This window comes from Manis javanica, chromosome 9, assembly GCF_040802235.1.
Source record: "Manis javanica isolate MJ-LG chromosome 9, MJ_LKY, whole genome shotgun sequence".
NCBI lineage: Eukaryota > Metazoa > Chordata > Mammalia > Pholidota > Manidae > Manis > Manis javanica.
The window spans coordinates 2205421-2232154 of record NC_133164.1 but is presented as its reverse complement, the minus strand read 5'-3'; the positions used below and the strand labels follow the sequence as shown (position 1 = coordinate 2232154).

The 26734-nt window shown below is 54.6% G+C and overlaps 2 protein-coding genes and 1 long non-coding RNA gene across 3 annotated transcripts in view; 2 read left to right on the top strand and 1 right to left on the bottom strand.

Annotated features, from left to right (window-relative positions):
- The window catches only part of COL4A2 (collagen type IV alpha 2 chain), a 157591-nt gene extending 155832 nt beyond the window's left edge, over positions 1-1759 (top strand). Inside the window, exon 48 of the mRNA XM_037024849.2 lies at positions 724-1759. Coding sequence (XP_036880744.2) covers positions 724-981 — 258 coding nt within the window. The 3' untranslated portion in view covers positions 982-1759. The remainder of the gene's footprint in view (positions 1-723) is intronic.
- Positions 1760-4115: 2356 nt separating this feature from the next.
- On the bottom strand, positions 4116-25281 carry RAB20 (RAB20, member RAS oncogene family). The gene is made up of 2 exons (XM_017667173.3): positions 24869-25281; positions 4116-5101 (listed from the first exon to the last, which is right to left on the bottom strand). The coding sequence occupies exons 1-2, from the start codon at positions 25038-25040 to the stop codon at positions 4599-4601; spliced, it is 675 nt and encodes a 224-aa protein (XP_017522662.3). The 5' UTR covers positions 25041-25281; the 3' UTR covers positions 4116-4598.
- Positions 5108-17195, top strand: LOC140843338 (uncharacterized). Its single transcript, XR_012120966.1, has 2 exons — positions 5108-9045; positions 16084-17195. It is a non-coding gene; the product is annotated as an uncharacterized lncRNA (long non-coding RNA).
- Positions 25282-26734: the final 1453 nt, after the last annotated feature.

Sequence of the window (26734 nt, the reverse complement as noted above, 5' to 3'; positions counted from 1 at the left end):
TGTGAGAGCAAAGGCCCCCTCTGACAAACAGCCCAGCTGCCCAGCCGCCCAGCCTCGCAGCCAGCAGCTGCCGGACCACCTCTAGTGACCAGCTACTTAATGAACAGCCCTCTGAAAAAATCTAATTACACAAGTAGTACATGTTGGTTGTGGAAAAACCAGGAAGTAGACATTCTCTAAAGAGAAAAACTAACAAAAGCCACTCACAGTCCCTTCCTCTTCATAAACATAGCTGGGGAGTTGGAGAAGCCTTTCTTTGTGCTGATTTCTATCTTGCCAACCTCAGTAATGACCTACATGTTGATTTAACTTTTCCTTTTTAAAAATATTAACAATTTGATATCTTTTCTGCCAGGAAAATGCTTCAGTCATAGAGTAGATGATTGGATTGATAATATTTTTTCACCAAAAGATAGTCAACTCTAGTCCCTGATTATAACCTGCTGTTTTGTTGCTCTAGTTTTCACTAAATATAACAAATCACAGATGGCAATTTATGTCCGTGACTCACCTGCAGCGTGCCTGGTGCCCAGGTGCGCCGTCTGCATGTCCCCGATGTATGTGGCCAACCCTGCACTTAGAGTGTGCCCGTGGGTGGTCCATATGGACACAGACAGATGCTCACGTTTGCTGCTCGGTTAGGGAAAAAAGTGTGTTCAGTACAGGGTGGCCCCGGGCTGCCCCCGACAATGCTCATGACCCTGCTCTGTCTCCTCTGGGCAGCACACGGCTGCGGGCGATGAAGGTGGCGGCCAGTCCCTGGTGTCGCCGGGCAGCTGCCTGGAGGACTTCCGTGCCACGCCTTTCATTGAGTGCAACGGGGGCCGCGGGACCTGCCACTACTACGCCAACAAGTACAGCTTCTGGCTCACCACCATCCCAGAGCAGAGCTTCCAGGGCTCGCCCTCCGCCGACACCCTCAAGGCCGGGCTCATCAGGACACACATCAGCCGTTGCCAGGTGTGCATGAAGAACCTGTGATTCTCGGCGGGCGGCTCCACCGGGGCCACTTCGGTGCTTACCCTTAACTCATTACCTCATGCTGACCCAAAATGGATTCCGCTTTCCTCTTTAAGAAACAAGCAGGCCACCAAAGGAACTGAGCACCAGCGCTTCCACCAAAAAACCTGTGTCCACCAGGGGCACGGTGCTTGTGACCCTGACCCTCTCTGTCGAGATTAACCCCCGCACCCCACCAAGCACTAGGCCATTAAGCGTCAGGCCTGGCTGACCTCTAACGCCATCTATATACCCACAGACCCAGGTATTTAACTCATTTAACGGGGTGGTATAGACAGCTGAGGGTGTGCAGCCCGAGGGCCCCTGCACTCGCTCCAACTTTCTCACATGAGTGGCCCCGGGGATGGGCCGTCCTGCTCTCTAAGCCAGCGAGATGATGGCATTATTTCCTCCCAAAGCCTGTTGATGTGAATTATTATCATGATCTGCTCAGGAAGGCCAGACTGTGCCTTTTATTCTCAAAGATACAGATAGAGTCACACAGCAGCTGCCAATCTCTCCCCCACGTCCTGCCGACCCTGGGGCTGGCCAGGCTCACGTAGGAGCAGAGACCTTTCAGCCGTCTGGTGTCAGCCAGGTTACCTGACGGCCAACTTAGTGTCAGAGGCGATGTTCCCGCCACCCCAGGGCGTCCCCAGAGTCACCCTCCGTTCTTTGTGCTGCACTGTACTCCTAGACTACGCTATGCCCTGTAATGACCACAGAATAAAAGCTGGTGTTGAACATTTTTATACCCCAATTTCTTGACTGCCTTCATTTCCTCGTGTCCATAAGGCACGACGTTTGATGGAGTGAACCAGGCACTACATCTGAGCCAGAGAGCCGGCAACATGTACAGCTTGGCCCGTGCCGCAGTTGTGCCACAGTGTGTGGGACTGTCACTCACTTCCCAGGGGATTGTGTCTGTTCTTAGGAGGCACAGTGATCGCAGAAAGCGCCCAACCACCACACGTGGGAGTTAGGAGAGCGGGTACTTCACCCATATAAACCAAAGCCACTCAGTTCGTTCCAACATCACGTCCCAAATCTGACCTCAGTATTTCTGAGGAACAGTCTCTAAAACACATTTCTGGCTTCAGTTTCTCTGGAACCCGGCTGACCTTTGGGAACCTACCTCACAGTATTTATTTTTAGTCTTTAAGATTCAATCTCATATCAAACCTTTTCTAAGAAAAATTTCCATGTAACAAAGTAAGTTTTCCACCTGAAAATGTCAATAGATCGACAACGGTCTTGACTTGCATTCCCCCGGACGCTAACCTCGGCAGGGACTCTGCCCAGGAATGTCACGTGAGGACGTGGTTCTGGGCCTGCAGTGGGCCTGGGCAGAGACCCAGAAGAAGCGGTCTCTCGGGTAACCTGAGGGGTCACTGCCATGGGCACTTCAGGGCTCTGTCCCGCAGGAACCAAGGAGCCTCAGACAGTCCAGCCACACTGGGCAAGGAACCACCCACCCTCAGCTCCCAGCTGCAGACCAGCACATGCTCCCTCCCGCCTCCAGGCTCCGGCCCCCCAGGAGGACGCAGCAGGGAACCAGAGCTGATCTCCACAGCAGCAGCTAAACATGGGGGGGCTGAGGTGCCGGGAGGCTAGGGCTTGAGAGGTGCCCAGCCCAGCTCCTCCCCCCAAAGTCTGGAGGCCGCTGTTTATTCTGGACTCCAAGCCCCCCAAGCCAGGGACAGTCACCATGTTTGTCACAGCCCTGAAAACTCCTCCGCAACTTGGTTTGGCTTTGATGCCTCCGTGTGGCTCAAACTTCAGTTAGGTGCCACCACAGAGGGCAGTACAGGGGACCACATCCTCCCGGTGGGACAAAACCCTGTCAGCCCCGGATGCCCAGAGCCCCAAGGCTGACTTTGAGGGGCCTTGCAGAGGGCAGGCTGACTCACGGATGCCCTGTCTCCCTTCTGCAACCCAAGTTCAAGAGCGAAGAGGGGCAGTGGGGCAGGAGGCAGGCTCAGAAGGTGTGGTCACGCAATGGCATAACAAACCATGAATGTGTCACATGGGGGCCAGGGCCCAGCTTCTCTGGGGGGACCCACACTCTTGCCTGGAGCCAACTTATCCCCAGTAATGTTACACTTAGAAAAAATTGGTTTTACCTGCAGAGTTTCTGGAAAAGGAGTTCTTGAATCTGGGTAGAATTGTCTGGGGGTCCCTCGCACCTCCCACCCACCAGGGGGAGCACACCTGGGCTTGTGTCCCGTTCAGCCACTGACAGTCTCTGGCCTTAGAAGCCCCCTCATTGCCGTGCACCTCGCGCTGCAGGCCCTTGTCCCGAGGGAGGGGTGCTGCATGTGGCTCACGCAGCGAGTGGTGCCAGCGCTTGGCCCTATAGGTCAGGCTCATCCCGTACATGCACGAGGGGCAGAGGAGGAGGCCTGCGGCAGCCCAGAAAAGGACCCTCCACACAACTGCCGGACACCCCAACACCACACGGGGCGTCGCTCCCTTGCCAGCCTTCTGCCTCACCTTGTTTTTTTACGGACTTAAGTGCTGTGACCCCCAAACCCACACACTGAAGCCCGAACCCCCAGTGTGACATGTCTTGGTGGTGAGCCTTGGGAGGTCGTGTGGGTGGGGCCGTGATGGGATTAGGCCCCTTTTAAGAAAAGAGAGGTCAGAGCTCTCTCCAAGTGAGGGTGCAGTGAGAAGGCCTCTCTGGTCACATCCCAGCACCTCAGGCTGCAATGCCCAGCCCAGACCCGAGAGACACACACGTCTGTGTTCGAAGCCCCTAGCCCGGGATGCCGCTAGAGCCCCCGAGATGGCTGAGATACCCCTTCCCGACAAAGAGACCCACGTCGGGCCTAGGCACCCTCGATTAAACCAAAGCTGTTGTCTCACATGCTTCCCATCTTAGCATCTTCCAGTAACAGAGCAGCCCCCCTCCAACCACCGGAAAGGGGGCTTCTGATTCAGTAACAGCCAAGCTGACCCCAGACCTCAACAGAGACAGAGCTTCAGTTTTGCTTCTATTATTGGAACTCATCTCATCAGGACAATGTAGGTTTTCGTTCAGCCGATGGCCCAAGGGCCCCCAGCAAGGAATCCCCCAGGGGCACCAATTTTAAACCAAGGTTCCACACCAAGGGTCTCCTCAAAATCCTTTTTAATAGTATGTGTAGCTCGCAATGCTGCAACAATATAAAAGCAGTGATTCCTGATTTTGTAGAAATTAACATGTCAAGGGACATTATGATGCATCAAGATACAAGTACCAAATGGTAGGACCAGAGAAATCACAGTGAAGAGAGACATCTGAGGACAGTGCAACTGAGGGGGACACCTGCCCAGGCTGGGGCCCCAGCCAGAGCAAGGCTGTGGGAGGGAGCCACAGGGGACAGCAGCGCGGGGCCCTGGCTCAGCCTGGCAGTCTTTGCACGTGATCCCTTCACTCGGGCCTCCCAGTACCGCAAGGTGGACAGAGGTGACTGCTCCCGCTGCCCTCTCTTAATAACCGGCCAGCCTTCCCACAGAGATCTCCACTCGCACACATGCTGTGAAGTAGCTCTGTGACTGGCTCCTGGTGACCACCGCTCACTTGCACACCCCTTGCAGGGCAGGGCCTCCATGACTCAGGCACAGCACCCAGCTTTGGTCCGTCTGGGCGGCTTATAACTGGCAATGTCCACGGTCTGCGGTGGCCCTTGGACCCTGTGCTGCAAGATCACGGGCACCACCATGTCGAACAAGGTCTCAAACAGCAGGTCCACATTGTGCCCGGTCTTGGCACTGGTCTCAAAGCACATCTGCTCAGCGGCCGGCACAGCCTTCTCATCCAGCATCTTGTACTTCAGGATCTTTCTATAGAGCGCCGCCGCGTCCTCAGGCTGCACCTGCTTGGGCACTCCAGCTGGCCCGGGCCTGTGCGCCCCATTCTCTGCGGTGGCCCCCACGCTGAGGTCCACCTTGTTCCCCACGATGGCAAAGAGGCAGTCTGTGCTGGCCGTGTCTGTCAGGCCCAGGAACCTGTCCTCCAGCTCCAGCAGGCTCTGCAGGTGGTTCACGTCGTAGACGAGGATGACGGCGGCGGCCCCTCGGCAGTACATGGAGCCCAGGCCGTGGAACTGCTCCCGCCCTGGCAGGTAGAGGGAGAGAGAGGCGCCATTACTGCTCATCTCAAGACGCACCGCTGACCCCACCAGATCCCTGCAGGCAGGTGCAGTGGGGCCGCGTCGGACTGGGCCCTGGTGTGCACGAGGAAGGGACTGTCTAGGGCGGTACGTCCTCCTCCGAAGGCCGCGGGACGTCCCCACGGCAGGGGCCCCCCACAACCTCATCACGCACCTCGTCAGCCCCCCGGCCAATGGCACCCCGCCCTGCTCCCTTCATATAGAGGCCGTATGGCTTGCCCCTATTTCTGCATTTTAAAACGTGTGCAAATAAAACGCTACCACCGCCGTGGGCCTCGGTTCTGGGTGACAGCCAGCGCCACAGCTCAGCATCGCAGCGCCGAGCAGCCTCCCGCCACTGCCCCGGTGCCGAGGTCCCGCGCCACCTCCAAGAGGGCCCTCGGCTGGTCCCGTCCAGCCGGTCGGTCCTCTGGACCCGGGACTCCTAGAGGCACCCAGGGCCAGGAGGCCCCAGCTGCTGGGAGGCGCTCGGAGTGAGCACGCCAGGAACCTCTCTCTAGAGCAAACCACGCGGGACGAGGCAGCTCCGCTTTCCAGCCAGGCCGGGAGCCGCTGCCCACACTGCCGCGGAGAGCTCGGGAAGACCAAGAGACTGCCCCCCTCCTGTTCCCTGCCTGTCACGGCCGGGCCCCCGCCCCTGGCCAGCACAGGGCAGCGGCAGCGGGTGAGAGGCCGCGGGCTTCTCAGACCGTCCTCTCCCCTCTGCTCCCCGTCCTCACCTGGCCGTGGGCACCACGTAGAGCTGTGAGGCCCCAGAGGGCAGCCCCAAGCGTGGCGTGGGAACCGGCGCCCAGAATGAGCTTCCAAAAGGCCCCAGATGCCTGGACGCAGCCCCAGCCCCCAGCCCGGGGTTCCTGCTGTCCCTGGCCAGCCAGCAGGGCGGGTGCTCAGGCCGCGGAACAGGCACCTCCCAATGGGGAGCTGAGCCTTTCTTTTCTTTTCCATTTTAAGGGGAAATAGGGGTACACAGCGGCGCTCTGCACAAACCTCGCTGGGCCTCTGGTGACGGGGGTCCCGGGCAGGGCACCCCCTTCCTGCTACCTTCACGCCTCCGCCCCTCCGGCCCCTCATGCCCCCTCTGCACTCTGGTTCAAACACCAGCACAATCGCCGGTCCTCATCCCAGGTCTGTGGTTACCAGAGGGCTGGGCACACGGTGCCAATAATGTGTTGAGTAAGTGAGCCACAAATTAGCCCATTTGTTTAAAAAAAAACACATGGATTTCCTCTTCCAGAAGGTTTCCTGCTTTGCTCTTCAATGATTTGGTTGGATTTGCAAAGAGCCTCCTTCACGCTAGAGGCTGAATCCCCACCTGCACCTGGCATCTGAGCCGCAGGGGCGGAAGGGCAGAGGGGAGCAAGGAAAGCCTTCATGAGTTAAACCCCCAAGAACTGAAGGCTCATCACCTGTGAATTTTTATTCAACATTTAAATTTTAATTTAATAATTTTTTTTTTCAGTATGCATCCCAGTGTGGTTTATTTTGGTTTCATTAATCTACAATTACATGAGGAACATTATGTTTACTAGGCTCCCCCTTCACCAAGTCCCACACATACCCCCCATTACAGTCACTGTCCATCAGCAGAGTGAGATGCTGTAGAGTCACTGCTTGTCTTCTCTGTGTTGCATAATTTAGTAATTTTTATTCTGCATGTTAAATCATTAGGAAACCCTTATCTAAGAGGCACAGATCACAGCCAAGTGCCCTGCCCTGGGGATCCATCTCCGGGGCTGAGTTTGACCCCAGTTGGTGTCCAGTGTCTTCACGTACAGCCCTCCCCAGCCCCACCCCAGCTTCCCTTCTGCTCTGTCCCTCTGTGGGGAAAAGGTCAACTCATAAATTCAGACTGAGCAGCGCCCTCAGCCTCCCGCCCGGCCGGTGGCACCCAGCTGCTGGATCCTGGCACAGCCTCGGGGGCTGGCCGCTGGGCACAGCAGCACCAGGCTTCTGGCTAACCGGTCCCCTGGCTAGCTGGCCGGTGCTCACAGGGCACCTGGCAGGCGGCTTCTCCCTCTCTGAATTCCTGAAGAACCAGGCCTGGATTCTGCGCTCCTCTGAAAGCTGGGATCCGACATCTCTGGTGGCATGGATACCCGCTCAGTGCCTGAGTCTCCACGCTCCATCCACCCCCGGCCCAGCACCCCAACCTCACAGCCCTGGGCCACAGTTCTCCCTGAGGGACCGGGCAGCCGAGGGAGGGCTGGGGCAGGGCCAGCCCCATCAGCCATCAGAAAGGAGATCGCAAGTGCCTCTACCTGCACGCCTGCCCAGCACCGCAGTGGCTTTGCAGCGCACTCCCCAGGTGGGGGGGCTCCTCAGCCCCAACTCCTGCCCTCGGCCCCGGCCCCAGCACACCCAGCTCCCCGCTCAGCCCCACCAGCGGCTTCCACCCCTGAGCTGCTCCTGATGACTCTCTGCGACTCTGCAATTTTTAGTCCAGGCTACAGAGTCCCGGAGGTTCACGACCTTGAACAGGAGAAGAGTGTGATCTTTATTCTCATCATCCTCTAACTGAAATGCAGCATCTCCTTCGATCACACGTGCGTATGCGGTTTGGCAACAAAGCACAAAACTGCTCAGAGCAGTGAAGGTGGTTTGTCACCAGCAGGCGTGTGGCTGCCACGCCACCTCCAAGTGCTTACGCCCACTGCCACTTCAAAATCAAAATAGCTATTGGACCTGCCTCCAGAGAGGCAGCCCGCCTTCCTGGTAAACCCTTGTCTTTCATCGCATGCACCCAAGTACGGCATCCAGAGAAGGGTCAGGGGCGCATACCAGTCAGCTACAAAGGGACGCTGGGCACAGAAGAAATGAAGAGCCCTCGGTCTGTGGGTCCTTAGAGTGTGGACTGAAGGCAGGATACTTATACATATGTATTCATATGAAGCATAGTGTCTTTTGCCTATCAGCCAGTTTTCAGCCAAATGACCAACAAACACAAATTCCATCCCAATGCCCAGTTATTCAGACACGGGCTGGTGGCACTGTCTCACCTGGGGGCAGGCTGGTCGCCCACATCCAGCCCTCGAGAGAAGGGCCTACAGAGAAAGACGCCAGGGGGAAGGGCCCAGCATGGACAGACACCGGACAGCTGATGCTCCCTTGCGTGGGGCAAGGCCCAAGGCCCACCCCAAGTGTTTCTCCGAGTGATCTGACACCTGGGCGGGTTTGGCAGGAGCTGGAGGCACGTATCCTGCCCTGAAAAGACTCTGTAGGCCACAGCTATGCCCTGGAAGGCTGCACGCAGCACCCTCGGGCAACATTCCTCTCCTTCAGCACGGCAGCCCTGGTGTGACTGTGAGTACACTATTCCCAATTACAACTTTCATGTCAAACTACCCTGTAAGCCAACAGGCAGAAACTAAACAGCATTCTCCTCAGTGAACGCCCTAGGGGAGACCATCAGGAAAGTCTTTAAGAACACTTTTAAAAACTGGCAATGGCCGGTGTTAAAGAGAAGGGAGGGGCGGGTGGGCAAGGAGAGGAAAAGCCCTCCTCTCCCTCACCGCTGGGCTAGAGCTTTACTTAAGGACCCTAGTCTCATATGCAGCGATCCGGGCTTTGCCGACATCCTGAGGTTTGCCAACAGCTAAGAATGCTATCGGCTCCCACCCACTAGATTGCCCAAAGGAGCAACAGTGGAAATAAAGAGGCACCCCCACTATCCCGGGAGAATGTTTTCCAAGCCAGTTGTTACACAGCTCACGGAGGACAAAAAGGCAACTGTGTCAATGCCTGTGCCTAAAATAGCTTTCTTTTCCAGATTAAAATGCCTGATTGGCTTTAGAAAACTGAAGAAGTAAATAATAATAATACGAAAAGAAAACGTCAGAACGGAAGGCACTGGACTGAAGGACCCTGTTCAGGAGCGCCCGCCTGGCATGAAGTAAGAGGCGTTTCAGATTACCCGTTAACCCAGCAAACAGTCAGGGCAGGCAGTCCAGCAGGGAACGTACAATTAAGCAGTTTCAGATCTGAAATTCTTAAATACTGTTTTAGACATAATCTATAGCTTTTAGCCTGCTTTCAAACACACACAGGGCTCATAACAAGACCACCTAGTCTGACAGGAAAGAGAATCCTAATTGAATTTAAATTCCCTTTCCTTGGTAACGGGATCCTGTATTTCTTTCTCTTTCTGTCTCTGTCTCTCACCTTCTTTTCCAGACCTAGGTCCCTAAACACTAAGCCCAAAGCCGAAGTTCCGCAGTTTCCTCTACTTGGTCCTCCCAGGGGACCAAACAGCAGTGTGGCCCGATTCTGGGGGTGCCAGGGTACCAGGCCAGTCCTGCAGCTGTCCTGTGTGGGCAGAGAACCACCACGGGTTGTTGAAGTGTAACCAGCACAGCTGTGGGTCAGCGAGTTGCTGAACTCTAGTCCAGCCAAGAACCCAGGCTGCCAGGCTTGGCATGACCCCTGCCGCACAGCCTGCCAGCGATGTGGAGGAGGAGCTGGCCCGGGGGACTGGGGCCCAGCCTCCTTTAGCTCTGGGGGCGGCTGGGGCTGGAGCGCAGTCGGCAGGGCCGCAGGGTGTGGGGTTTTCACGAGTCCTGGCTTGTCCAGGAAGCAGACCGAGAAGTGACCTGTTCCACTGAGGTTCATCCGCATTGCTGCTGTAGTAGATGGAACCTTAGCCTTTTTTAAGGTTGAATAATATTTCATCATTTGCACAGACCACATTTTCCTTATCCAGTCATCTGTCAAAGGACAGTCAGGGCGTTTCTGTAGGCTCCCCTGACTATTGCTGCTGTGAACATGAAGTGCCAATCAGCCAGTCCTGGGACAAACACCATATGGTTCCACCTAGACGAGGGATCTAAAATTGCCAAATTCGCAAAATCAAAGAGTAGAGTGATGGCTGCCAGGGCGCGGGAGGAGGGAATGGGGAGGTGCTTGTGGAGGAGCACAAAGTTTCAGTGAAGCAAGATGAGTAAGTTCCGCAGACTTCTGCATAGCGCCGACCCTGGAGTCAACAACGACGCATTTATGCACTTAAAATTTTCAGAGGGTCCACCTCATGTTAAGGCTCTTCCCACAATAAAATATAAAATTTACAGACAAAAAAAAAAAGATCTGTTAAGCTTTGTTTCACCAACACAGTGCAGACGTGGACATGGGTTACTGCCGGGAGTCAAGGGGAAGCCAAGTCCGACCTGTGCCGCCCACACCTGAGCAGGCACATCCGGGGACACACCACTCGGACGCAGCAGAGCTGGCTGGATGCGGACAGAGGGTCAGGGGCAGCCATGGCAGCGGCCAGCTGGCCAGATCAGGTTTTCAGAATCTCAGACCTGGAACGCAGTATCCACGTGTGGAATCTGAAACCGGAGTGCGAACTGGGTGGTTTATGACAGGGAGGGAGCAGCGTGCTAACAAGTCCCCCAGATTCGCTCAGCTCGCACAGTCTCCCGCAAACCCCTGTAAGTGGGCCTCCCCAGCCCACATTTCAGAGGGAGGAACCCGGTGCAGAAAGCACAGGAAGTGGCCTGTGGACGCAAGGGAACAGAGCCAGGGCCAGTGTCTGTGGTCTAAGAACCCAGGAAGAGCCGGAACGTAGAGATGAGCTATCTGCATTCAAGGCCCCACAGAGTGACCCTGACTTAACTCCGTGCCTCGGTTTCCATCGCTAAAATGTGTGCAGTGCCCACCCAAAGGGTGGTTGTGAAAACAGAATTAACTGACCCAGGCAAATGGCCTAGGATTGTGCCTGGCACATGCTCATCCTTAAAAGCACATTTTAAATAAATTGTGACTCGATTCCTCCCAGACCCAAGGATCAACTCCACCATCCCAGAACCACTGTGTCCAGGGGCTCTTTGCCAGCGGCCTCCCAGGGCCAGCTGGTCACTTGCAATTCACCAAGCTCCTTCATTTTTCTTAATTACGAGGCTTACTCTCAGAGGACGATCTTCTCCCCAGTTCCAGGGATGCTGTGTCACGTGGCTGCTGCACATGCTGTCTGCCCATAGAGCTGAAAATCAGCCCAGCAGCAGGCATGGGAAAGCAGAAGTCTGCAGCCCACAGTAATCCAATCAGCGGCTGGACAACTGAGGGTAAACTGCCCAGCTGGTTTCTCTTTCTTATTCTTCAGCCATCCTCAACCCAAATGGCAACCAGCCTTTTGCTTAAATGGTCTAAAACAACGGAATAGTGGTACAGCCATCAGAAATCATGTCACATCGCTGGTTGCACATTTTAAACATGGGGGAAGACTTTTCAGAAATACTGATGCTCGAACCCCTTGACCGCGAGCACCTATGTCAGGATTGACGGGGGCACAGGTATTGGCACCATTTTAAACCTCCACTGGTAAATGTAATGTGCAGCCAGAGGTGAAGATCACCACCTTGCCTGGTGTGGTGGGAGATAAAAAGGCAGTTATTAAAACGTGCGACTCAGAATGCTTCTTATTTTAAGTCAGTTGAAATGTAAGGTCAACCAGGAAACGTAAATGCAAATTCTAAAAAGAAAGAGGAACCTTTAAAACGCCTTGAATGATCTGGGATGCTCTCTGGACGGGAGCTCACAAAAATATCCATGTGACAACACGAAGAATGATTTAAAAAAGCTCAGACGCACAGAACCAGAGATGGGAACAAATAGAGACCCAGAGCGCCTGCAGAAACAGGACCCCGGCCCTCAGACCGGAGCAGTACAGGCTTCAGAAGGATTTTTCGAAATAAAATCCCTTCTCCATCTTTCAAATTCCACCAAAGCATGACTATAGTTCTATTTTGTACAATTTGATGAGTTTCAACTAACATTTACAGTCACAGATAAGATCTAGAACTTTCCATCTGCATATATGTGCTTCTAAACCAATAGTCAAGCCGGTTAGAGAATGGCCTATGGAAACAACCAGCCCCGAGGAGTGTTTAAAGCTCTCTCAGTGCAGCCTGAAAAAGGGACCTGCATCTTCCCAGGGTGATACAAGCTAGGCTGTCTGGGACGGAGCCGGGCACAGCTGTTCCCAGGGGCACACCAGAGGTGCCAGGGCACCTCGCCCAGGACCAACCATTCCCCCAGAGTCCCAGGGAGTGGGCAGCTGCATCCACCACCCTGTGGCACCTGTGTGTGATAGTTAATTTGTCACCTTGCCAGGCACGGTGCCCAGGTGTGCGGGCCGATGCTTGTCTAGGTGTTGCCATGAACGTATTTGTGGATTGATTAACATCGCCATCAGCTACTGAGCTCAGGCAAAGCAGATCACCCTCCACAAGGTGGGTGGGCATTCAGTCAGGGTGTTAAGAGCAAAGACTGCAAGACCCTGGAGGAAAAGAAATTCTGCCCCCAGCCCCCAGCCAGAGATATAAAAAATCCTGCCTGGGTGGCCAGCCTGCTGCCTACAGATCTGGGACTTAGGACTGCAAGCCCTTAATGGCTTTCCCTCTCCCCTTCTCCCTCCGTGCGTATATATCTGCATCCTACTCCGTCTGTGCCTCTGCAGAAGCCTAACACACTTGGAGGTACTTGTTTCCCAGGGAAGTGTCCCCTGGAGAACATGGCTGTTAAAAGCCACACTCCCCAAGCGCCACTGTCTCAACGACCCATCTCTCTCCTGCCCCCCATCTCAGCCTGTCTCCAGGGAGGCCGGTTCCCTCGGTAAGGAGAGTGGCCCGGGGCACCCTGGGACACAGGGGCCCTGTGCTGCAGGCGTTCCTCTGCACCCCAGTGGGGTCATGCTCCTGGACCCCACCATCAGCAGGAGGCCGCGCCTCTCAGCTAGACTGACAGCTCTGTCCTTGGAGAAAGGGGGCAGTGGCCTGAAAGAGGCTTTCCAGCACCTGCAAGAATCACTTGGACCCAAACTGGTCACTCCCTCATGCAGGCTCCTGGTCTACCTCCTCTCTAGCCAGACCCACTCTCTTCCCACACGCTGGGCCCAGACCTCCCAGGACCTCCCACTGGGCTGCAAATAAAGCTTGGACTCCAGAAGGCCACACGTAAGTCCTCTCCCTGGGATCTCAACAACTCAACAATAAACACAGGAAAGACAGGATTTCCAAAACAGGCCTCTGAGAACATCTCTTCTTGGGGGACCTCGGGAGCAACGAGGTGTTTCCCATAGAAGTTTTCTTGGCTTGCAAGTTCTTTCCTCCTTTCTCTTTATTCTTGTTTTTGCCCCTAAAAGTGGGGTTTCTAGAGTCTCCTACCATCAGTAGTGGGCTGAGTGGTGGCCCCTAAAACACCTCCAGGCCCTCATCCCTGCCACCTGTGAATGGGACCGTATCTGAACAGGGCTGCTGAGGTGCCACCAAGCGAAGATGCCACCACCCGAGGCCAAGAGAGGGCCAGGCGGCGGGTCCCCCACAGCCTTCAGAGAGAGCAGAGTCCTGTGGGCGCCCTGACACCAGACTCCTGCCCCGGAGCTGATGGCTGTGTCCATGGGCGCCACCGCCCAGCGTGTGGCACTTCATTCCGGCAGCCCTGGACACGCCGGCACGCAGGCCTGGGCTACGGCGAGCCCTCCGCATTCAGACACCAGATGTCTCGGACCTGCAAGCGTGTGTCCACGGGAAGGGGTCAGACTGCGAGGGAAGCTTCCGCTTCCCTCCACGCAGTAAAACGAGGTGCCTGCAGACCCAAGGGAGCCACGCTGAGGTAGGAAGAGAAGCTGGTGGGGTGGCTCACATAGCGGTGACCTCAGACACCCAGGGTCCGAAAGACGTGGGGTCATGTGTCATCATCCCCTGAGCCCAGTCAGCAGATCTGCTTCCTTCCTAAAAGCAAGTCAAACCACAAAGCCACGTTCCCGGGGGCAGAAAGTTGCTTCACTGCTTCTAGCTCGACCTGGTGCTGCTAATGACCTTGGCCCTGTAACCTGATTCACTCAAGGGGAAAGGACTCGTCCTGTTCATTGTCTTTCTTGAGAAATGCAGGCAGACAAGCAGGAACCACAGGAAGGATATCAAAGAAAAATCAGCGTGCTCTCCGGTCAGAGCAACAGATGGGCTGCGTGTTGGTTGGGGAGGAAGCGCCCGTGACCTGCAAAGGAGTCCTTGCTTTTCAGGCACGTACCTTTCACGGTGACTGACAGAGTCCCCTCGATGGAAGGAGACCCCTCACTGGGCACAAAGAACAGTGCCAGGTGCTTGCTACTCAGCTCCGGATGGGGCACGCTCAGGACTCACGCCTTCCCCATGAGCACCGCTCCTCCGGGCCCGCAGTAGCCCCACCGCCTGGGCTGGGAGTCGTGCAGCAGCCAGAGGCAGGGGTGGGACTGGACCCCGCCGAGCAGGTGCTGACAGCAGCCCCCATTAGGGGAAAACTGGGTTCAGAGAAAGAGTGCCGTGTTTCACGGTCCAGGAGAAACGCAATGGGATGGCTTCCGTCACACCTGTTATCAGAGCTGCACACCCCCACAAAGGCCAGATAAGCACAAGATGCAAAAAGCAAGAGTCCTGCGTGGAGCTGCTCCCCCAGGACGGCCGTTTCCTCCCAGAGAGGCAGAATGAAGTGGCTGCTGTCCCCGGCTGGAGTCTGCCGGGCCTCACCAACCCCCGGCAGGAATCCCCACCTGCAGGGGGGCCCTGGCAGGTGACAGCCCGCGCTGGCTACACGTCACTGTCGGGGAAAGGCCCCTGCCAGCTCTGTGGGGACGGACTCGGAGCTGGGGAGTGAACAGTGGGAGTTTACACCGAAACAAATCCACCCCACAGCACTAATGGGGTTTTTCAGCTGGACAGACAACCAAACCTCAATACCAATCGCTGCTGTTACACCGAGTTTACACCAGCAGAGCTTTAAGAGTTTAAAGATAAGCAATGATAAGATAACCCAATAGTCCAACCTGGTCGCTTGCATTTGGAGTTCCTCTGATTTTGTTCTTCACAGTCCGTGACCCTGACCAGATATCCAGCCCCCACATTTCATGACATTAAAGAGGATATAATCCTTCTAGTCTAGAAAGCCCATGGGCACTGGCAATAAAATGAAATCCAGCAGCGATGAGACTTCTCCTACCCAAACCCAAGATGATTTCCTGCCGACAGAATGCCAGCACACACGGGGCAGAGGAAGGGTGCTTCACAAACAGCGGTTTATTTCCACATTTAAATAGATACACAGTGTATTTTTACCCAAATCAACATGTGTCATTTCTGTTTGATCATTTGAAGACTAAACCAAAAATAAAGAACATGTCATGTGCCAAATGAACCACTCAAATCACCAGCTGCATGAGTTCACTGCTTGCCTGTTTGACCCCGACTGGGTTTTCTGAAATGACCACAGGTTATGTGACAATACCTAGAACTTAATTCTCAAATTATTTCTCTCTCTTCAGACCTGAGTTCACTAACAATAATTTCGTACCAGGGCCCAATAACCCAAATGAAGAGATGTCTTTTAACAGCCTAATATTAAAAAGGCAGATCCAAAGAAAATACACTTACGTAACAGGTTTTGCTTTAAAAAACAAAAACTCTCACATACCAGCATACTTACTCCAATCTCCTTTACTTTACACAGATACTCTGTTGTCCTGTGATAATTAATTTTTAGAATGAGATTATCGGAGAAAAATTCAATTGCTTGCTAAATTCTTTACTTATTAAAGCAGGAAACAATTCATTTAAGACTTTTTAAAGCAAGTTTTAACTTGTTTCAAAGTCAAATACCATATTAAGAAAACTCTTTAACTCAGTAAAGGGTTTTCTCAAAATATTAAGTTATCTGGAAAAGCCTCTTATCTGGAGCACCCCATTCAGTAAACACCCCAGTTATTTCTAACAGCTTTGCTATATAGAATAGTTGTTTCTTCTTCTCATAACATAAAGTCTTCTGAGAAATAATGCGGCAGAGAACAAATGTTTTCCTGTTAATTCCATCCCAAGGGAAGTGTATTAAACCCTTTCCGAATAATCTTAAGGAACCAAAGGATTTTACAGATGTTTACAATGCCTTGTTATCTCTTGCTTAACAGATCAGATGTGTGCTAATAAAATTCCCTGGAAATTACATTATCCACTGACAGACACTGTAAAAGCAGGAATGCCGTGCCGTCTGGCGATGATGGAGCAATCCGGGAGTCCTGAGATACAATTTTATCAACCTAACAAGGCAAAAACCCTCTAAAATTACTCGTATTGAAGTTACTTTGTTAGAATTTTATCATATATAACAATACTGTGCTGTACATAAAAGTGAGAATGTTAAATAATTATTTAGAACAGTCGAATCCATAGACACAGGAAGCAGAGGGGAGAGTGTGGGGGCAGGAGGGTGGTTAGTGGTGGATGGGAACTGAGTTCTGCTGGGAAGATGGAATGTTCTGGAGATGATGGTGGTGAGGGCTGCCCAGTGATCTGCCTAATGACCCTGAGCTGCACTCTTAACATGACCGAAATGGTAAATTTTATGTAGTGTGTATTTTACCACAATATAGCTAAAGATGAGAGAAGACAGATAGATAGATAGATACACAGATAGATGATGGAGGGACTTGCATGTAAACATGGCATCCACTAAGAATGCCAAAAATTCAAACGGCCTGCCCTGCCTTCTCCGCCCTCCAGCCCATTCCCATGGCCACAGCAGGCCCGCGGCGGCCCCTGCCCCCCTGGAACTCAATCCCCTGGCAATCAGGCTGACCTGTGCTTCTGACTGAGGAGGTCCGGGTCGGCCTGGATCCAGCCGCTGCCACCCGCCCACCTCACTCCTCTGAGCAAGGCTGTGAAGCCTCCAGCCCCTGGAGCAGCCCTACCAACCCAAGGAGATGCAGCACAAACACAGCTCTGCGCCTCGGACCTGGACCTGCCTTTGCACGGTTGCCCTTCAGCCCTCTCTGCCCTCCTCCTGACACCCGGCACCTGGTCACCATTACTGAATAGCCAGGGCTGCTCAACCAGGGACAGCTGGGAGTGCCACACTGCCGTGCTTCCAACGAGACTGCACTTGGGAACAGCGGGGACCTGCGGCTACAGGCTTCCTGCCAAGGTTGACCAGCCTGGAAATGAATTAGGTTTGGGGTGAGCATTTGCAACTGCTGTAGGAAAGGTGTGCAGTTAGGTAAACAACAAGCCAGCAAGCTTTGAAGGGCAGGAAGAAGGGTGCCCTCAAATGGCCCAGAAGTGGTTTGTAAGAAGCCTAGACACAATACAAATGTTGTGACAAGACCGGCTGACCTTCTGTCACACAGGCGCCCTTCCCTTGCCAGGACCCAGGCCCCCAGAGCCTGGACCACCCAGCGGGCGGAGGGCATGCTGGGTCAGAGCACTCCCCCGCCCCCCCAGTGAGATTCCCAGAAATGCCACGGCTGAGAAAGGGACACGCACAGACTCGGGAACCCTGTCTCAGGGCAAGTCAGATCACACAGTGACTTCACTGGCTCCATGTAAGTGAGAACATACGTCTCAGACATGAAGACACATGTACCAGGTGGTGGCTGTCTAACGGCAAAGAGCTGTAGAAGCAGGCAGTTCGCCCCATGCATCTTGTTCATCGGAGCCCCACAGCCCAGAGGCGGGAAGGATGCTTAGCCTGCCACCGTGGGTGCGGCAGCCCTCTTGACCTCACAGACACTAGCTGAAGGTACTGTGACATTTGTTTATCACACTATGTACACGCACACGTGGCCTGTGTCTCGCACACACGGCGCTCTTTCCCATACAGATGAGCCTTTCAGGTGAGACCTGGAACTGAAGGCTCCTGAGGAGCCACACACTCCTCCCTGTGGCCCTGAGCACAGCGCGGGCGGAAGCTCCCGGCTCCTGTTTTGCACCCAGCAGCGCGGGTGAAGAACAGCTCCTGAGCTACATCCGGAAGCGATGAGATGGCATCGCCTGGGAAGAGCAGGCCATCATGGCACAGGGTGACACACCTGCCTGCTGCGTGGGGCGGAACCAGGCTTGAGCACGCCAGCTGGCCGAGGGCTGCTGGCCGAGGGCTCGCCCACTCCCTCCCTGCCCAGGGCCCTCCACAGTCCTGAGGGGCACCCCGACCTGAAACTAAGCCTTATAAATCAGCAGAGAAGCAGTTAAGAAAGAAAACAGTCTTGTGTGACTCTTCCCAAAAAAAAAGACAGGCTGCAGTAGGGGGATTTCAGAGCACAGATGCCCCTGGAATTGAAGAGGGTGTACCCGAGACGGGGCACGGCAGGGTGAAGTAGGAGCAAGCAGGGTAAAGACGGCCCAGGGGTCACAAGACCCTGGGTCCCACCCGTTCTGCCACCAAATGGCCATCGGACATGGGACAAACAGCTTCTGGAATCTGTCTCTTCATCTGGAAGAGGAGGAAGCTGGGAAAATCGACCTTTAAGCCCTGTTCTAGTTTTACAGGATCACAGCAGCAGGTGCGATTTCAGTGTCTGCCCGTTATGTGAATACCTGCAATGGAATGTCAAGTCTAATGACATCCACTGTGTTAGGAAATTAAGACTCTTCAACCCTCCAAAGCTGAATAACGGTTTCCGTGGCAGTCAGACTGGTCTCATCTTTGCTGCAAGCAAACCCAGAGGTCAAAGCTGAGCTCCACCTCGCCCATGGGTCCGAGACCATTTGACCCACATCCAAGAAAATGGGAAACTGAACGGTAGGTAGCTGGGCTTTTTCAGAGGCCCGAGACCAGCACACACAGAGAGGCCAGGCCAGAGGGAGGGAAGTCACCAGCGCACATCACATCCTCTAGGCCCACAGCACAAATCCCCCAGTGTTTACACGTGCTCTGTAGGAGACGGGGGCCCAGCATGGCTACGCTGGAGTATAAATACTTCATAGAGTGTGGACTGTGGTTGGCTCGGGCTGAGCAGGAAGGCAGATCTCGGGGAAGAGCGGGACCGTGGATGCTGGTTGGAAATGATGTACCAGTGGAGACGAGGGGATGAGTGACCGATGCAGCTGTCACACGCTCCACAGGGGAACTTGTCCCTGGAGAACTCTGCTGAGACAGCATGGACCATTAAATGGGTCTGTTTTATGGTCAAGGAAACAATCAAGACTAAAACTTCAGCATTCTTAGGTCTCTGACTTTCAGCGCCGCCCTCCAAGCTCCCTGCCTATCCGGCTGCACCGCTATCACTGACAGAGAAATAAACCAAAGGCCCACTGCACAACAAGCCCCGGAGAAACAGACGCTGTGAGTGAGGCGAGCGCAGGCAAGGCCAGGCGTGTGTCACGAATCACAGATGGCGCGGCTGGCTGAGCGCTGAGGCAGGCTGGGGGTGGCCTTGAGTGGGGAGGATGACGGAACTGGGAGCCCCAACAGAACAGCCCCTGGTAGTGCTCAGAAGAGACGGGAGTCAGGGTCCCAGCAGGTGAAACGTACAGCGGAACCTTCCTAGGCCAGCTGGCCCAGGTCACATGGTCCTGTAGCCCATGAAAATGTGTCATTACAGTGATGAAGCCGTCTTTCTAAGAGTAACCAGTTGTTGAAACTTTAAGTATGTGTGTGTGTGACAGTTGTTTTTACAGAGGAAAGTAATGCAAAGTCTCAACAAAGTGAGAGGGGCAAGTTCAATTTGGAATCATAAAGTTTCTCTTTCTCCTGTGAACTTCAAAGTAACAAAGCCTGGAATTATCTTTTGACACATTAAATGTGATTCAGGTATTCGTTGACAAATGTGGTTGACCTTAATTAGTTAAATTTTCCTGAATCAACACCATACCAATGAGCCTTAAGTACCTCTTCCCACCCCCAGCCTTCTTGGCGCCCCCTCCAGGAGGACCTCCCAGCACGGGCAGCTGCTCACAGGAATCCTTTATCCTCTGAAGCACGCAGTATAACGGCACGTTGTCTGCTCTGCCGAACCCAGAACAGTCCATTTCCTTCCACCTATCTTAATACCCATATTCATATTCAGGCCACTGTTTCTGATTGAGAAAGCAGAGGAATTCTGCAAATGAGGCCTTGCACTTAGAGAGAACCCATGCGAAGTCTTCACCGGCAATAAAGACCTCCCAAGATGTGAACCCATTTCCCAAGATTTGAACCCACCTGGAACCCAACTTTTAAGAGGCGGACCCACATACAACACAGGCTTTGCAAGTTTGTCTTCCAGATCCTAAACCTAAACTAAGATTTTTTCCCAAGAAGTTTTTTCAGTTGGCACTCATGTTAATCTTAAATCCAGAGCCCACCCTCACCACAGTCTAACTCAAAAAGGACACACACAGTAAAAAACCTGAGACCTTCTTGAGGTAGCCAAGACCTCAGCTAACTTCATGGGCATGAACAAATACATTCTCCCTCCTCCGGGCACCATGACCTCATGACCCAGAACTCCAGCATCCTCTCCTGGGTTGCACTGAAGTTGTTCAAAAGAAAGATCTTAAACCAACTGCTATCCCTGGGAGACAAGGATGGTTCAACCTCCCTTACATCAGTCAATGTGATACATCCCATAAATGGAATGAAAGAATGGAAATCATATGACCGTTTCAACAGGTTCATAAAAGAACTTAAATTCAATATCCATTCGTGATAAAAACTCTTAACAAATTGGGCACAGAAGGACCATATCTAACATAAGAAAGGCCATGTATGACAGGCCCATAGCTAACATCATACTCGACGATGAAAGCTTTTCCTCTAAGATCAGGAACAAGACACACCACCCCTAATGGACATAGTACTGGAAATCCTAGCTGGAGCACCACAATAAATAAGAGAAGAAAAATAAATAAAAGGTATCAGAATCGGTAAGGAAGACGTAACATTGTCCCTTATTTGCAGACATTATTTTTTATGTATTGAAAATCATGAAGATTCTATCAAAAACTGTTAGATCTAATCAGGAAATTAAGTAAAGTTGGAAGATACAAAATTACCATGCAAAAATCAGTAGCATTTCTATACACTAATAATGACATTTCTGAAAAAGAACCAATCCCATTTCACAAAAGCATCAAAAACAATAAAACATAAGGAATAAATTTAACTACACAAGTGAAAGATCTCTACATCGAAAACTTACAAGACGCTGATGGAAGAAATCAGAGATGACAGAAATGAATGGAAAGGTGTCCCGTGTTTATGGGCTGGAAGAATGAATACTGTTAAAATACTGATACACCAAAAGTCATCCATAGAGTCAATGCAATCCCTATCAATATTCCAATGCATTTTTTTTTACAGAAGTAGGAAAAACATCCGTAAAAGTTATATGGACTCACAAGAGACCCCAAAGAGCCAAAGAAATCCTGAGACAAAAGAACAAAGTTGAAGGAACCACACTTCGTGATTTCAAGCTATACTATAAATCGATAGTCACGAAGCACTGCCCCAGACCTTCCTTCTCTCTGATCTCTCCTTTACTGCAGATTATTTACTGGGGGCCCACCCACGCCTCTTGTCCCTCTGCGGCCTGCTAACTGGGGGCAAGCACAGCCATAAGCTCCTTGGGCTAGGAGATAACTTTATTTAGCAAACACTAACACGGTGCTTCCTCATGCCAGGCACTGTGCGGGGCACTTTGCCAATATTAACTTTCTGATTCCCCACAACAATGCTTTAGGTGGGTGGTTCAACTGTCCCCCATTTTATAGATGAGGACTATGAGGTGGGCAGAGTGACAGCCACACACAGAGTCACACATGGGGTCAAGCAGAAGTCCTAATGCCTGCAGTCTGTGAATGGGTGATGTCATGTGGCAAGGGGAATTAAAATTGCGGGCAAATTAAGATGGCTAACCAGCTGACCTTAAAATGTTATTAACCCGCAGGAACACATTAGCTGAGCCCAGAGTAGTCACAGGAAAATGTGGGAGAGGGCATGAAAGGCAGGTGTCAGAGAAAAAGACTCAGCCAGTCAGGCTGGTTTAGAAGAGGGAGATGAAGAGGTCACAGCTGAGGGCGTCCTCGAGGCCAGAGAGGAAGAGGGTCACTTCTCCCTGGAGCCTCCGGAAAGGAATGCAATCCTGCTGACCCCTTGAGCTTCACGCCCTGAGATCTACTTAGGACTTCTGACCTGCAGTTTTTAAGCGACTGAGTTTGCAGTAATTTCTCACAGCAGCAAGAAACTGGAACGGCTTTGGGTCTGGGAGGGTGGCGCTGCCCTAAGGTGGACTGAGCCCCAGAGGCTGGGAGAACGTGGGACTCACACGGAAAGCGCCTAATGGCCTTGAGCAGACTGCCAGCAGAAATCTGGGGTCATCCCCTCGGCTGGAGAGGGCTCCAAGGAAGCAGGGACCCAGGAGGGGACGTGGGTGCCTTATGGAGTTCCTAACATGGCAGGAGTACTACGTAGCCTGGAGTGAGAGGGGGACGGGTTACCAGGAGCTGACGGAAGGGGAGGTAGGGTCAGAAAACGGACTTCATGTCACAGGCACTGGGATGCAAATATGCATTCCGTGACCCCTCACCCCCCATCAAGTGACCACAGCCTTGAGGGATAAGGAGTAAAGGAGGGGTGCCCAGCCTCCCAGTGCCCTGGTGGTGGGGTTTACTGGGCATACCAGTCATTTTCTCATCACCTAGTGGTATTTTCTTTGACACAATGGTCACATGTGAAGAGTGCCCACTTCCTGCCCTGTCTGCCTCTTTCTGCCCACAGGGCTGAGCCCCCCACCCAGTGGCAGGCGAGGCCCATCTTACATGTGCTGGCGCAGTTCAGACCCACCAAAGCAGGGCGGGGGTTGGGGGCAGCCAGGCCTTCCGGGGCTCTGCCTCATGTCTGGGCAACCTTCTGCTTCCGGGCCTCACTGAACGAAGAATGGTGACTGCCCCCATCCGTCTGCAGCACTAGGCAGTGGTCGGAGCAAGAGGGCACCCAGGAGGAGACGCACTGCCCCTGAGCAGACCCACGTTGAGCCGCCACCGCACCCCTAACAGGCAGTCATCCCACCCTGGAGGAATCTGTGTCGCCTGAGTAACAACCCACTTAACCAGCCTAGCAATTCCCCCTCCAGCTTCCAGCCACTGGCCCAGCCGTTTTCCAGGAGCTGAATTGCTCCTGGAAACGGGAACGGACCGTTCCTCCCATGGTAAGCGCTAAAAGCCCTGACGCCGCCCACACCGCCTGCTCCCACGCCGCCCACTCTCTGACCAGGAACAGCATTAAAAGCAACCATCCTGTGGCTGGTCCCCATCCTTCTGCCTCGGTTATGGAAATTAAAATGAACACAACTTAAAACACAACGGGGAGGGGCAAGAAATTTTAAGAGCATGACAAAGGAGGGAAAAACTGGTGTCACTTCACTTAAGTCAAACTTCTCAATTTCCAACAAAGATTACAAAAAATTCATACCTGTCTTTTCCCTCCAAATCACCCACAACCCCAGGTCCCTGGGGAGCCAGGCAAAGAGGTGGCCCGTGTCACTGATGACTCCGGGCCTCAGTCACCTGTGCACGTGTGTACAGGAGGTCAGCGAGGTGGACGTGGGGCCCGGCCTCCCCCTGAGCTCTCACCTGGGGCTCCATGAACAGGAAGGTGGCAGCCAGGACAGGAGCTGCCGCCCCCAGGAGCCTGAAGAGGCACCTAGGACATCCCAGCAGCCACACACTACAGAACCCTCTGGGGATGGCGATTCCGGCAGCACTGTGTGTCCTTGTCACGGCAGAAGAAAGTGGCCGGTCAACACTACAATGCCGCTTCATACCCTCAGCGCCGGACATCTCCTCTTCCAGAAACGCCGCACCGCATGGTGAAGGTCAGCTCCTAACGGCGGCCACTACAGGGCTCTCAGTTTGGGCCCCCCAAAGCCAATCCTGCATTATCTTCCTGTAAATGGAGGGGAGCAGTGAAGTCCAGCAAGTCAACCAAAGAAGCAAGACGACCAGCCTTGGACAAACCAGGCAGACGTGTGCTGACATAAAGAAAGTCAGACGTCATGTGCCGTCACGCTATACGTGCCCCGTTACTTACAGTTCTACAGGATACTTATGGTATCATTCCTTTCCATGGAGAAGAAAATATATTCTACGGGATCACTATCATCTCCAGTGTAATTTTACAGAGTTAACAAAGGAAAAGTTTGAATCAAGATCCTCTGGTAAGTTGTACTTTTGAAAAATCACAAATATTACACACACTAAAAATAATTCGTTACCTGCCTTTAAATGCTTCTATCACTTCAAACCCTCATAACATAGGAGCTGAGACCAAGCACATGACAAATGACAGGCCCAGGGCTGAAAGGAGAGACTTGAGCGCTGCTTCCTGGTCTGACTGAACCTGCAGGGAAGGCTCTGGGCCTCGGCTCCCCCTCAGAAGGAAGGGCGACTACCCGGGCTCTGCTCACACCCGAAGGGTGCTGTCGGCGTCAAAAGAGCTCATGCTGGCGAGTACTTCCGTGTGCACGGTCCCTGTTAGCAGGGTCAGCGCCGGCCGCGGGGCTCCGGGACCGGCCGCTGCCATGGGGTTCTCAAGTCCCCAGCGGGATCTCTTGAGGAGCCGGGGGTGCTTTTCAAACACCACCTGCACTGTTGCTAAGACCCATGGAGTGGCAGGACGCTCTCCCAGCCAGCAAAGAACAGGGGGGACAGAGAGGAACCGAGGATGGCAGCACACTGTGACCCGAGGCCTGATCCGACAGTTGGGGTCACCTGCCGAACAAGGGTGGTGGCTGGGCAGGATGCCCGCCTTGGTGGAACCGAGCCCCAGGGGACCCTGCACTGGGGGCCCTCCTCTGGCGGCACCGTGCGCTGGAGTACACGGCCCCGGAGGACCCTGGAAGACGCCTGCCCCGGGAGACCTGGCCCCGAGGGGCGCCCGCCCACCCCCCGCCCCCCGCGGAGCCCCGGGACAGTGCGGGCCGGGGCGGCTCCTGCCCTCACCTGCGGTGTCCCAGATGGAGATGTTGAAGGAGCGCCACTGCTTCAGATAGAAGGCGCCGCCCACCGTGCTGACCGTGTCCGGGAAGCGCCGCTCCATGTACCTCTGCAGCAGCGACGTCTTGCCCACGTTCATGTCCCCTAAAAGCACGATCTTCCCGTCGGGCTTCTTCATCTTCCCACTGGAGGTCCCGCTGCCGCTCCGCGCGCGAGTCCGACCTGCACGCCCTGGGCGCAGCTGGGGCAGACGGCCGCCGCCACCAGGGCCCACTCGGACCCGGGACTCGCGGGGAGTCGCGGAGACCTTCCCGTCCCGACGCCCCGGAGCGCGGAAGAGGAAGCGCGTGTCGGGCCCGGGACGGGCGCCAGGAGCCCAGGGAGGAGCCCCCCTCCAGCGTCCGGACCGAAGCGGTCTGTGCCCGTCAGGGGCGCCGGGCGCCCCCGGCCCCGCCCGGCCCCGCCCCGTCGCTCCCCCCGCCCACCCCTTGACCCCGCCCCGCCCCGCCCCCCAGGACCTGGCCCTTCCGCCGGGCCGGGCGCCCTCTCCCCGGAGCCGCGGGTCCCCGCGGAGAAGCTGACAAGGTGCCCGGCCGCTTGGCGCCTGCGTCCCGCAGCTGCAGGACGGGGACTGAAAGCCCGGGGAGCTGGCCCCCCGCCCGCGCCCGTGGCCTCCCGCCCCCACCTGGACCGCGCCCCGGCCCCCGGCCCCAGCACGAGGTAGCGGGCGCAGAGAAACCCCGGAGGCGGGCGACGCTTGGTGACCTTGGGGCCGAGCCGTCCCGGGCGAGCGCCGGATCCCAGCGGCGGCGACCCCCTATCTGCAGGGGTACAAACGCGGCCGCTGGTCAGGTCGGTGTCGCAGACGCACCTTAGGGGCATCGGGACGCGGTCGCGGGGAACGCGGGGCGCAGGGAGCCCCTTCCATCGCCCCTGAACCTGGAGCCGTCATGTGCCTTCGGCAGCGGCGGTGACTACTAGCAAAACCTGTCCTTATTCAAGAGTAAACTTTGAAATGCTTCTGAAGGATGTGGCGTGTGGGGTTTGGTGTCCGTTTTAGAGACCAGGTTGGTGCGGAGTTCGGGGCCCCAGCTGGAGGCTGGAGGGCGGTCTGCCGAGGGCCGGTTGCTGGCGGCTCCCAGGAAGGGGGTCGGGCGGTTGCTGGCCTGGCGGGCGCGCAGGGCCTCGTCTCCCTACCCGCGCGGGGGTCCCCTCCCACGGGCCTTCGGATACGCGCCGGCCTGCCCAGAGACCTGCCTTCCCTGCCCCCGCTTCCTGCGCTCCAAGCCCAACCCGCGCGCCAGTGCGAGCGCCCCATCGCCACCCTTTCCCAGTCGCTCTCCTCCCCTCTCGCCCCTAGGGCCGATCCTGGTCTTGTTTTCCCACCGCTACAGAAGACATCGTCTTCGCTCATCCACACGTGGGCCTGCGCCTGGGTACCGCCCCTGTCCCGCTCACCACCGAATCTGGTAAGAGCGCCTAGCACACGGTAGTTGCTCAAGAAAGCTTTGAGTCGGGAAAGGTTGGAGGTGCCACCTTCCTGGTGAGAGTTCCCATGGCCTGCGCACACATCTCCCCACCCACTGGCGCCTCTGTGGCAAAGCCCACGCGGACCGTCTGCCTAGGCCGGCCTAGACACCTCCTCCAGGCCGGCCTCCGGCAGCACCTTCTGAGCGCCTCTGCATTTTCCACCACCCTCCCAGGCCTTCCAAACAGTTACCCCTGGTGATTACCAACTGGCTCATTTCATTCACCATTATTTTGTTATCTCCTCTAGTAATTGAAAAATTCTCTAGCGTTAGGGAGGATGTTTTAAATTAGATCAGTACCCCCAAAATTAGACTACCCCTTGTCAGCTCAATCCATCATTCA

Coding starts and splice junctions, on each gene's coding strand:
- RAB20 (XM_017667173.3), bottom strand. CDS start 25,040: ATGAAGAAGCCCGACGGGAAGATCGTGCTTTTAGGGGACATGAACGTG. Junction 5,102..24,868: donor CTCCATCTGGGACACCGCAG/GTGAGGGCAGGA, acceptor TCTACCTGCCAG/GGCGGGAGCAGTTCCACGGC.